The sequence below is a fragment of the Scomber japonicus genome, chromosome 18 (genome assembly GCF_027409825.1).
Source record: "Scomber japonicus isolate fScoJap1 chromosome 18, fScoJap1.pri, whole genome shotgun sequence".
Lineage (NCBI taxonomy): Eukaryota > Metazoa > Chordata > Actinopteri > Scombriformes > Scombridae > Scomber > Scomber japonicus.
The window spans coordinates 14845075-14858210 of NC_070595.1; the positions used below are offsets into that span (position 1 = coordinate 14845075).

Below are 13136 nucleotides of genomic sequence, written 5' to 3' on the forward strand. Positions count from 1 at the left end.
AAGCCACCATGACATATTCCAGTGAATTTCCAGTCTATGGTTAACTGGTTAACTGTGGTAATGCAAAACAAGCATACAACCATTCAAACAAAATGTACTTAGAAAAAAACTTAGAGGGTCTCTTAGTACAACCAAAGGCTGAACCAAACTTTTTTAGGTGACCAAAATGTAACAATAACTTTCAACTGAAAACATATGAAAATAGCAACAGCTACAGCTCGCCTATGAATCTGTGGTCATGCCATCGTTATGTTACCTAACCAACACTGTTGCCATGGTAGCGACTTGCCTGTGACAGCACCCACCTGTCAGTCAAAGTAGCCATTAAATATGCATAACTTTAAGCCATAATACAATTTAAATGTGTGAGTTATATAAAGATTGCACAGTTGTCATGAACAGGGAAATTAAATCATCTTTAATTTCATCTTTAACCTTGGAATCTGAATAGTCAAACGTCTGCAAGTTACAAAGTGTAGAGAGAAAAAGGAGGACATAGGAGAGAAACAGATTCATAAGAAGAGTCAGGCGGCCCACTAATAAAACAAAGAAAATGCAGACATCATGCAAATGATATGTAAGTGTTTCCCTGCTCTCACTGTGCTGTACAACATCTCTGTGGTGACTCATTAGAAAGGATTAAAAAGCATGCAAACACAAACACAGTCATGTTGCCCATTAAAATTATTGTCTAGGCTGCCAGCAAACAATATTGCATTAATTGCCTGCAACTGCCATTGTTCCCCAAAAGATTAGCTGTTTTTTGGTTGCAGGACCCAAACATCATGCATTACAGAGAAACCTGCAACAGCCAGACACAGAAAAAGAGGTTCTCAGCTGGAGAGATACAGAAGAAAATGTACTTTAATAAAGCAGCCATATCAGTGATAAAGTGTGTGAGCGCAGGCTAGAAAACACTACCAGGGTTTCAATTATCCGCACAGCAGGGACTTATTCAGTGCAGTCCTATGAGCCAACAGCAGGCTGGCAGCTGAATAGCAACAGAAGTCAGGAAAATGGAAGCAATTGAAGTTTTACTACGCAGATAAATAGTCAAACAGGCTGCAGGTAGAGAACTGGCTGATCACTATCAGCAGCAACCAAAGTCCAACTGAAGCCACAAAGAAGTGGAAGTTGTCATGCAAAATTGAGTTAAACAGGCTTACAACATTTGAGTCAGAAGTGTTCCATGAGATATGATAGGTGTGGATGGATGGCTCTATTGGTTTGATAGTGTTCCTGTAATGTTCTTAAAAATCATGGAGAGCTAGCATCAGAAGTGGTCGGCAGCTCCTTAGTGACTTTAATGAAGATCCAGGGACAAGTCACTTAAACAAGTAGCACTGACTGAAAGTGGACTTGAGCTCGACTAAATTCATTATGACTAAATCATTATTTAATGATAAACACTAGGCCTGTCAGGATAATTACGTTTTCAATTTATTGTATGATTATGTAATTATTGACCTCATGACTTTTTGTGATGTATTGATATATGAACATGACCTTGATCATTTTTGCTGACCTAGATATTGCTAATTGTGTTTCCATGTTTGTTTGTTAATGTGTGTTTTACATTTTAGCCAACATGATGCCATAAGGAACAGTATAATTTATTGTCTGTGGTCTTTCTATTTGAGGCAAATAATCTAACTGGATAAGCAGGTTGTTTCCAAAATTGATGAATACAATTTCTTTCACACTCCTCATTAACCGCTTATATAGCCAATAGATTGGCTGCTGCTGCTTACATAGCTAATTCACATCACTGCCATCACTGCCTGGCCTCCTCCATTTTTACATATGATATCTGAGATGGAAGCCATGGGATCAGTTTTTTTTCACATAGCAATTCCAATGTCTGAATATTAGGAATTACAAGTTGATTACTCTTAAAAGGTTGGACTTGCATTATTATCATTATATCAGTGGCATTAAATGGTCTTAAAATGACAAGAATATCCTATTATATAAATATTTCTGGAGTAATATATCATCCAATAAAAGTAGTTGTCGTGACAGTCCTAGACATTTTCGGTTTTTTAAACAGAACAAAGACAATGCTCTTCTTCCCTCAACCCACGCTCCCAAAGCTCATTACTCAAGAGCTCATCACATAAACAGTGAGAATAATTCAACTGCTGCTCAGGTACAGAAATACGCTCTCTGTTCTTCAACTACTGAATGGTTAATTAATTGTGATAATAAATTGAGGAAACTGCATGGTAATTGATGAGGCTGTCACAGCTCTGTCCCTTAGTCTGAAACCAAATATCAGAACAAATCTTCCATAGCTGTTTTATTGGGCACTGAGGTGATTATTAGGTTACTGTCTGGTACAGTAGGAATGTGTCCCTGTAGAAAAGAGTAGATTGTAGCATATTGGCTTTGAAACATATTATATATGGTTAGGTCGAGTGGAAAAAAAACATACATTGTTTTTAGTTCTTTAGTTGTGAATGACATAAATGTTACCATGGTTACCAAAAGATTGCCATAGATACTGTATATGTGCTGCTTTTACATGTCACTTATGAGGTCTTTTTCTTGAAATGGCATGCAGATTTAAAAGAGTAGCAACATTTTTTCATGTTAAAAGCATAAATCACATACAGTCATTAAATTAGTTGATCTTCTTTGCTTTCTCACCACCAATGAGCACCAGAGTCCCCAACCAGTCTGCTTGGAAGTGTAACAAGACCCTCCTTTTCAAGTCTGAATGACAACTTTCACACCAGGAGTGACAGGCGAGATACACAGAACTAAAAAAGCACCGAACAGGTTAGGTGTGAAGAAACCCTTAATTGTAGGAATGACAGATTATTTTGTTCTGTTTTTCTTACAGATCGGATTTGTTATACAGTAAATTAAAATACTAGTTACAGTATGGTGGTGCTGAATCCTAAAACTGCTTCAATATCTGTATACTGTAGAATTATCGACCTGCAAAACAAAATCACGCTGACTTAGGCATACTCAGTTAGTTACCCAAAGTGATCCATCACCTTTTCAACACACATACATTCTCTCTCTCTCTCTCTCTCTCTCTCTCTCTCTCTCTGGCTGATCCTTTGACGTCTGGCAGATCATCTGAGTGAGCATGTTTCTCTCCATCTGGTTGCGTGTGAGCCAGGTCAATGTCTGGCTGAGATATGAGCTCCTTTGGGAACAACGAAGGAACAGGCTTCTCATTAGTCAGAGCACCAAGCCTCTACTCCGGGGATGTAAACAAGATCTTGGGTCTGGGCCTAGATGTGCTGTGGCGCATCTCAGTATGCAGGGACATAAACTAACATATGGAATCCCCCAGAGACTGATCTTACACTGACTAGATGATGTCACCTGATTCAAAACAGGTGTCATACTGCAGGAGAACATGGGTTAGCTTCAACAGGGGGTTGTGAGATGGTGTGTGCTTAGTATTATCTGAACAAGCACTACGACTTTGTGCAAGAATACAGAGATTAAGACTGAAAGCCTTGTATTTCCATCTATTGTGCACAGTAGTCCAAATCAAATTAGAGTTTTTAGTATTGTCATGATTTTCATCCTCTTTAAAAATTCATTGGACTTTGTCAGTTCCAAACTATCAGACACGTCATACTCATGTGGAAATGGATGTGACAGCGGATTTGGTGAAGTGACACATTCTGATGGACCATTTTCTGTCAGACTTTGGTTTTCTTCCTGTGGCTACATGATGATTGACAGTAGAGTGTAACATGATCACAAAGGATGTCAGTATTTTGGTGAAAGGCTTTGTGCGTAGCGTCTGTGTACATTATGACTCTGTCATCATAGCCATCATAAGAGACTGAAATGTTTTCTGACAAATGACAGGTTTCTGAATGTACAATTTACAACAGAGACACTTTGACCAAACCCAATTTGAATCATCATTTTAATGGTGGTGCTTAATGTAACTCTGGGGAAATATCTTCCCTGAATGTTGACACTATTAGCCAAGCTGTCCATGAATTGTGTGTTAGTGTATCTCCAAAAAGCTTACCCACTTACACACATACACACAAAACAGTAATCTGTGACTGTTGAAATCAAATTTCTCCATCAAGCTATGACAATTGCCTAATTAACAAATAGCATTCATATTAAAAATGAATGTAAAAATATAGAACTACTTGTTATTCATGGAAGACAATATTTGAATTGTGATTGCATGACAGAAAAGAGTTCCACGAGTTCAGGAACGACACCACCCTCCACATTCTCTCACTAAATAAACACCTGTGCTTCACTCATCCAATCACCTGTGTATACCTATATAGGTGTGTCTAACCCTTTTTCTCTCCCTTTTGTCTCAGTTCTCTCAACCCTCCCCCCAAAATCTTCTTCTCTTCTCTCTCCTCTCAGTGGGCGGTATAGTGGCTCAGTGGTTAGCACTATAGCCTCACAGCAAGGAGGACCTGGGTTCAAACTCCAGCTGTCCCAGGTCATTTATGTGGTGATGTTCTTCCCATGTCTGTGTGGGTTTCCACCATGCGCTCCGGCCATGCCCACTATCAAATGCATGTGTGTTGGGGTCGATAGCTCCATCTCAGTAATTCTCTCCCTCTTTCATTATAGGAACCACTGGGGGATGATGAAGCTGAAAGGTTATTGAGACATGCCCCCAGCCTGAGTTACAACCACTGGGTTCCTAGAGGCTCCAGCAACATCACAACTCCATTTGGTCAACATTCATCCCCATTTAATCAACCCCTTTCATCCCTCCCCTTGCCGCCCTATCATCCCATGGATCATGACCTCGACCAACTTTCGGCTCCTGTTCATCTGACCTTCTTCATCTCTCTCCTCTACCACAATCATCCCACCACAACTGATACATATCACATTTTTCCCAAATCTTCTTGCCAAGCCTAATAAACTATTCTTTTAAATATTGCACAATGGCATGGTCTTTGTAAGTGAATTGTTACATTTTTTTCTTAAACAGCCACTTGAATTGCACGCTTCATCTGCATTCAGGGATGCTTAAAGATAGAGTCTCCTGAAGAAGGCTGCTGAAGACAGTAAGTGATAAAATTCTTTCACTGTCATGTGTTTGTGTGACAAAGCTGTCCACTTCAGTAACACGCTCATATTTATCTGAAGAGGAGCCTCGTGCTGCAATGCCATTTGAGGAGATTCTGATTCATGACTCTTATGATGCATTGTGTAAGTGTGGCATATAATATAACAGAGACACAAGAGCACTCAACTCATTATGAATCCAAGGGAAATATACTGAATCTGTGAGGTGAATAAGTGTTTTATCAATTTTTCTTTACAGCAGCTCATAACAGTACAAAGTGTAATTTGAGTCCAGATTCCAGCAACATTGAAAGAACCTTTTTTAAAATGCCATAGGTTGCTGCTGCATTGAATAAAGAAGGTGCAATAAAAGGTTTTCTAATCACTTTATCTAAAGTTTTAGCTGCATTTCTTGCAAAGCTGTTATGGAAGGGGAGAGATCAATTTACAATCATTATTGTCAATTAATCTGCTGATGATTTTTTCCATTAATCAATTAGTAGTTTGGTCTATAAAAAGTAAAGATGCAACCTAAAATGTGTTTTTCATCACAGAGGACTAAAGAAACCAGAAAATATTCATAGTTAAGAAGCTGGAACAAAATAATTTGGGCACAATCAATTACCAAAATTGTTGGCTATTCATTTTCTGTTGATTGGTTAGTTAATTCATTGTTGTGGCACTTAATTATTGTTTTGTTATTTCCAATTTTCAGTGCCAAGAGCTGATAAGAATTTTCAACCCTTCTGACATCATATTTGTTTCTCTCATACACAGAGACACACACACCCACACACAAAGACGCAATACTCACGATGACTGTATGAATTGTGTGTCTTTGTGTGTGCAGATGCATACTTACAAGTTGCTCAATAAATAGATTGCAAATATTCATTTGTCAAGTTAATGATAGATCAATAGATCAGGTTGAGCCTCATTATTATCATTACATTAACAGATGTAAGAGCCTTTAGCTGGCCACAGATAACAATAGTGTCTTCCATCACCACTGGAGCGAGGCAAAGCAGAAAAGCCAATCAGCCTTAAGACATGATGTGATAAAGTAACATCCTGGTAATTATAAACATGAAACTCACAGAAACTACTTAAGGGTCCAAAGCAGGGTGATCGAGCAAGATAAAGATCAATAGAATTCACAAGAGGCTTTTCAAGTCTGCTTTCTGATTAGTTTGGGTGAGATGTGTGACTCCAATTTCATTCTGCACCTCAGAAAAATATGATGGACTTTGTGTGTGTGTGTGTGTGTGTGTGTGTGTGTGTGTGTGTGTGTGTGTGTGTGTGCAACAAAGGATGGTGTCTTCACAAACAGCACAGTTGACTACAATATCGACTCAATGAACCACAATGGTAACACACTTATTTATAAATACTCAGGTTCCCTGAGGAGGCACCTCATGCTACATCATAAGCTGGGTTAAATGGTGTGTAAAACCTTTATGGCTCTGTTTAGCTGAATAAAACACTTCAGGAGGAACATCTGTTGCTTAGCTTCAGGTTACACTGGAATGAATCCTCTGAAGACAATCTGCCTTTACAGCAGGTGGACAAGTAAATGCAGACAAGGTTACAAACTTAATGAAAAGATAACACTTTTTGAGCCAATAGAGGAAACACAGGAGCAGGATCCAGAAAGAAAGTACAAGAAACAATGTGTATTTGCATCCTGAAGTGTAGAACATCAGGAGCACCATAACTTGATCCTGAAGCTGTTTCTCTGTCACTGTGACCTGATGGGAACTTCACCCAGCAGATGATTCTCCCCCTCATCCTATGTTTGTCCTATTTATCTCCAAACACCAAACACTGTATGTGAATGTGTCTTTACAAATAAAGCCCAATCAAAAATGTGCATAAAATCTGAAATTTAGTTATTCACCTCTAAGACACTGAATGCATGCAGCTGTTGCACAAGTATCAATTTATGCATTTAAACAAATGACTAAGAAATATCCACCATGTTTAGAATAATAAAATGCAGGGTGGTGTTTGAAATAACAGATGAAGAGCTTTAAACAGAGGAAGAAGGCATTTTGCATGTGCATATTGCTTTTGAACACTCAGAAAGCATAAAACCACAATACAAATACATAGTTGTTCTTCTCTATTTATAAGAAACTGCTGCTGTACAATCTCTCAAATTTCATCGTTCCTCTTGGACCTGAAGTAGTAGGCTCAAAGAGAGACAACAACAGCTCCACCCGGCGGTGACTACCTGACCATACTCAATTATAGAAGCTCATCATTGACAACTTTAATAATCCGCTCCACAGTAAAAAACAAAAAAATCAAATCCAACAAGAACATGCCAACCTGAAACTCTGTGGCTGCAGTAAAGGAGTCAATGAGCAGGGTACAAACCAACACGAGAGCCAAGAAAACTTCACCTACCTCCTCCACTGTTAGAGGCATGCAGATGCGGTACTCCTTCATCAACATCGCACAATGGTGATGGCAACACAGCGGAAGATGCGGTCTGTCGGAGTTCAGTCTTCAGCAAGACTCTGCAAGTCAGTCATTCAGGTGAAATAATTTGTTCAATTAAACGACGTCCATAAATGCACTAAATTCTTCCACACTCCTGCATCAGCTGCACCGGCACGGTTATGCGAGTCCTTACACGCACCAGGTCCGAACAAGAGGGTCTTTCAGTTCTGCTGTAAAGTCAATAAATGCTAGTTTTATATAACCGTTTCAAATGCATTAATTTTCCCACCGGATAACGTTTGCTAGTAAGAAAGTTAAAAAAAAATAAAATCACAGCAAACTCCCAAAACAGGACGGCTCCAACAACAAGCAGCTTCTCGTGGGTGCTCGCGTCCCGGGCAAGGATCGAGCTCTCCGCCGTTCCCCTGGCTCTCAGGACACAAACACTCTCCGTTTCACCGTGTTCACTTGGAAAGCAGTTCCGCAGATCTATCAGCGTATGTATCTCTTGCTCCTTTGAGTTTGCTCCTGACAGCTCTGTCCAGGGATGCGCAGCCGTCTGAAGCAGCTGCGTCAAGTGAGCGAGAGAGAGCTCAGTGTTGAACAGGAAATGCTGCGGTTTGACCTTCACTATTAAAACCGATGCAAAGCATTATTTTACTGTATAATAATTTAATCTAATGGAAAACATTTATTGATTGCTCTTTTCTTAACGCAGTATCATAAATGTCCCTGTTTCTCGGCGTTGCACCCTTAAAATAAACACGTATTCTACTCTAATGTGATTGATTTCATTCAATATCCCTGTTTGTAATAAATATGAAATCATATTTTATGTTCACGTACAGAGGAAGTCCTGCGGGTTATTCTGGCTTGTTGAACACAAGCTTGCTCTCCGCACACTCAGCGCAGAGCTTCAGGATCTCAATGGTTTCCATTCACAGGAACAGGATGATAACCTCCAGTATAGTGGATGTCAAAGCAGGAAAGTGAATCGACTTTTAACCATTTAGATGGAACATGATTGTAAACAACTACCACGCACAACCTATAGTCGAAGTACAAGCTGATGAAATTTAATACCAAAAGGGCAACATTGCATAACGTTTCATACTTAGACTTTTTCCTCTCGTTACTACAAAACAGAACCACTTTGGTTTATTGGAATCATATACAGTACCATGAATACACGTAGAAGGTATATTTAGGACTTGTAGTATCATAAGGGGTTCCCCCAATCGTGCCCTCTCTCTGAACCAGCTAACCTTGGTTGTAGAGCTGACCTTGGTCCTGAATTAGAGCTGACCTTGCTTATGAAACTTCTTCAGGATTCAAAGTTTGCCGCTTGAGTGAAAGTTTGTCACAATCTTCAAGCTAACAAAAAAAAAAAGATAAACTCTTTCTCTCACGTCTTTAAAGTTATTTCAGATCCATATTATAATCAGCCATCCTTTACAAAGAGTTTATAATATCAGCAATGGATTTGATTAGGATCAATAAATAATTGACAAATGCTTTGATCAGTTATAGATCTTTAATAAGATCACGTTTGGGTTGGCTGTTGAGCCATTATTAGTCATTAATAGTAATTCATGAAAACATTTCCAATAAGGCATCAACAGTACTCATTTGAAATGATAAATGTTAACAATTCATTAACAAAGGTTTTTTGACTTTTTAAAATGTATTTATTTATATATATATTTTTGCAATAATCCTACACTGGTTATCCAGATGCTGTGCAACTCTTTCCTTAAAAGGTCAAACTTTACATTAGAGGACCTAAAAAGACAAAGCAAGTGTTCTGCTGGAGGAGGATAAACACAACCTGGCAACCCAAAATGTGTTCTTATGAATGGCTAGCAGAAATGACCTGTAAATAATTAGTTAATTACTTTTTTAAAACAATAAGACCATTAGGCAATTTATAAGCTTTGATAAAAGCTGCTTAAATTAGGAAATTATACCCATGTTGCATATTCAAAAGGAGTGGTATTACTGTGCCTTATTCCCAAATTGTCAATAATTTTTCAGTCTTTCAGCAAAGTCTTTTTAGTTCTGGAAGTTCTGTCGTTAGTTGAAGACAACTTTTGAGGACAAGCCAGCAATATGAAGCAAACTGTCATTTAAAATCAGAGCTAATGAAAGACCCGCTGGTGGCTGATACACATGTTATCTTAGTGTGAAGGCATTACAAAATCTCCATCTGTTTCACATCATAGGCAGACAGATCATAATTTCGGTAAACAGAGTTGTAAAGAGGACAACAGCTTGTATCACATTAACAATCACAGGTCACACATCTATGTATTAGGTGCTTTTCTAATTTTTAAAACTATTTAAATCTCTCCAAACATTTCTTAGTGGGCCTCATGGAGCTCATACAGTCACTCAAATCATACTATGACTGAATATTTCAACTCAATGATCATTGATCACTGACCAGGGTTTTATTGTCAACTGTTCTGTTTGGGAAATGTACCAGAAACAGAGTGGAAAACCGACTTTTGATCAATGTGTATGGGACTCATTTTAATGTGAGGCGTGGAGTCAAACCTCTTGTGCTGAAAGTCTCTGTCTTTGTCCCTGAAAAAAAATCTGATTTCTTGTGTAAATCATGAAACAGTAAAAGAATGAAATACTAAATCAAAAGAAGTTAGAAGAATAAAATAAGATAACATAGGATGAGATAAGATACAATGAGATACTTAAGCTATATAACCTGCCAATGAAAGAATAACCTTATGGATTGTAATAATGAAAAAATAAAAAAGAGAGAAAGTAGTGGTTCTGGTAGGTGTAGCTATACTTGCTTGAATGTTTCTTCCTCAAAAATTACATCCTCAAAAAGAAGCTTTCTTTTAATCGAAAAATGATGGCTGAGGAAGTTTAATTTAGGAAAGTTTGTTTTTCATCCTACAGGAAAACTGAATAAAGAATAATTCAGACTACCACTATTAGTTTTGCATACATTTTACACTCATTAACCATCAGCAGTGTGGCTGGTGGGATTAACAATTGGTGAAACTGTGCTGCTAGGGAAAGAAACTGAAGTTCCCATGTCTCAACGCAAGAGGGTGCAATGCACTTGCATACTCTATGCTGTGTATCTGGATAACATTTTCCAATCCTGACAGTGCAGAGGCAACAGTGCATACTCACATTTAGACTTAGTGTTTCGAAAGGATTTTACAGTAGGGACAATTTTAATTTTTAAGTAAAGACAAGCTTGACTTGCAAGTCAAGTCTAAATTTCTTAATTGGATCTTCAGACTATTACATATACACATAATGACCAATGGGCAGGCCTGGAGAGTAAACCAAGTGATGTAAAACAGTCCAAACAAATCTGTTTTGTGTGCTTCTACTTTATTTCTGGTCTGATTTAACCAGTTTGTGTAAGAGGTGTGACTGTCCTGTAAGGTTCAAGACACACACACACACACACACACACACACACACACACACACACACACACACACACACACAAACAGTCAACATTGATTGTCAGATGATGTCCCCCATTAAAGTTAAAGTGTGAAGTCTCTTCAACATATTGTTCTCCATATGAATTCATTATGTACCCACACCACAGTTACACAAACATGCAATTTCTTAGGCTTGTTCACCACGAAGCGACCACAAAAATCATGTCTCATATAAAAATCATCTCATAAATAAAGATCATTTCTAATTGGATTTAGAAAAAAATAATGTCACATTAAGTTAAGCTAAATATAATGTCAAACTGATGATGCCTGCCACACACACACATACACACACACACACACACACACACACACACACACACACACACACACACACACACACACACCAAACTCTTATTCCAGCCTGTATCAGAGTGTCAGCAGAGAGGAGAAGCTGTTGCTAAGAGACCACGCCGCTCGCCGCTCAACATCATTAGCTGGCCTTTACTGTCACTTTCCTAACCTCTCAACACAGTCAGTCCACTGTTACTGTGAGAAAGTAGCTCGTTTCTCAGCTTGTTCAATAGTGAGGGTTGTGCTGGAGCCAAAAATTAATAAGGGGTTTATTGGAGCCATCGGTCTAGGAGAGAAAACACTGACATTAGACGGGCTTCACAGAGCAGCTTAATGATTGCATTAGATCCAGGTTAATTGACTGGGAGGGGGTCTGGGTTGGACGGGGGTGGATGTCTTTTATGCTTCATTTGTGTTACCAGTGAATTCCTTGTCACTCTAGCAAGACTTGATTCAATCCATGTAAAGTTCAACACAGGGCTGCAGCTTTTCAAAACTGGGCTATTCAATGTGAACAGCAATGATTTTGGTTTGGTTAGCTCAAAACTGTGACTTCTTTGATCCACCTATTTCGTGGTGTAAAAATTGCCTGTGGGTTGTTCTTCTTTTCATCTTATTCTGACTTTGAAAATCTTGAGCAGCTGAGAAAAGTAACATTTAATGGCTGACTTTATCCACAGACATGCACGCAGCACTGTTAATCAGCTCACATTACTTTTAGACTGTTCAATATATTGGATTAAACAGCAAGATAACTGATATACTCTTGAAAAGATCAGTTTGAAGCTGAATCTGAAGTTGAGAAACCTTAATGCTAAACCATTGCATATTGCACAATAATGTGGACAGTGTTATGCTCAGTGTCTCTTTTCATCAAAAAAGGCAGATTTAGAAAGAAAGCAACATGTTGCCATTGTTGCTGTAAAAAAAATATGGAAGCAGTCACTCATAGGTTTGAGGACTATGTTTTGAAGCCTTGTATTCAGCAATTTGAACGTTGACATCTTTGCTGGCCAAGCTAGCGGATCCTTCGTCCGACCTCCCCACACCGCATCAAGAATCACCGTATCAAGAATCCTTCCGCATCAAGAATACACAATTAATTCAAATTCTGTCAATAAATCTGTTAAAACGTATCCCGTTGGTGATGTGTTCCTTGCTCGTGAACTTACATTACATTATCAACATTGTAGCCACAAGTTAATCACAAGATGGCCACGCCCTAAATCATACCCTGTCTTATCCTCTATTTAACTCTAAATGGAACCATAATTTAGAAAATGTAAGACTCTAAACTAGTAATTTAGACCATAAACTCATTAGGAAAGTGTTTCCTGAGGTTATAAGTGAGGCTCAAGTGAGAAGTAGGGTCATTTTCTCAAAAACTTCCATACAATCTGACTTCTTTTTACAACCTGTGGAGTCACCCATTGCTGGCCATTAGAAAGAATGCAGGTATAAAGCACTTGATATTGGCTTAACCTGCTTGCATCCATTGCCCCTGGCAGACCCAATATTTTTCCAGTGCTGTTAGCAAGATTCAGGTGAATTAACTGCACAGTAAGAAATGACCACCATATGCTAGTCAGCATACACTAACTGAATTGTTATCAACACTATCAACTGTATAGTCTATAGTCAGCACTGTCAACAGCGTAAGTTCTCTTGTATGTGGACCACATACAACATACATAAATATTTATTTCCATGACGCAAATGTTACTGTAAGCACCATGAATGTGTTGATCAGACCCCTGCACAGCAGTGAATGGAGGCCAGTTCATTGAGGGGACAAATGAAGTGATGATGAAGTGGCTGAGAGTGTGAGGTGAAAAATATCATATCATTTGGAAAATGTAAAGGGTGTTGTTATCAGCT

The 13136-nt window shown here is 38.6% G+C and overlaps 1 protein-coding gene across 1 annotated transcript in view; it reads right to left on the reverse strand.

Moving 5' to 3' along the window:
- LOC128378270 (cytoplasmic phosphatidylinositol transfer protein 1-like) overlaps positions 1–7488 on the reverse strand; it is a 44949-nt gene extending 37461 nt beyond the window's left edge. The window contains exon 1 of the mRNA XM_053337729.1: positions 7441–7488. Within this exon, the coding sequence (XP_053193704.1) occupies positions 7441–7488 (48 nt within the window). The remainder of the gene's footprint in view (positions 1–7440) is intronic.
- Positions 7489–13136: the final 5648 nt, after the last annotated feature.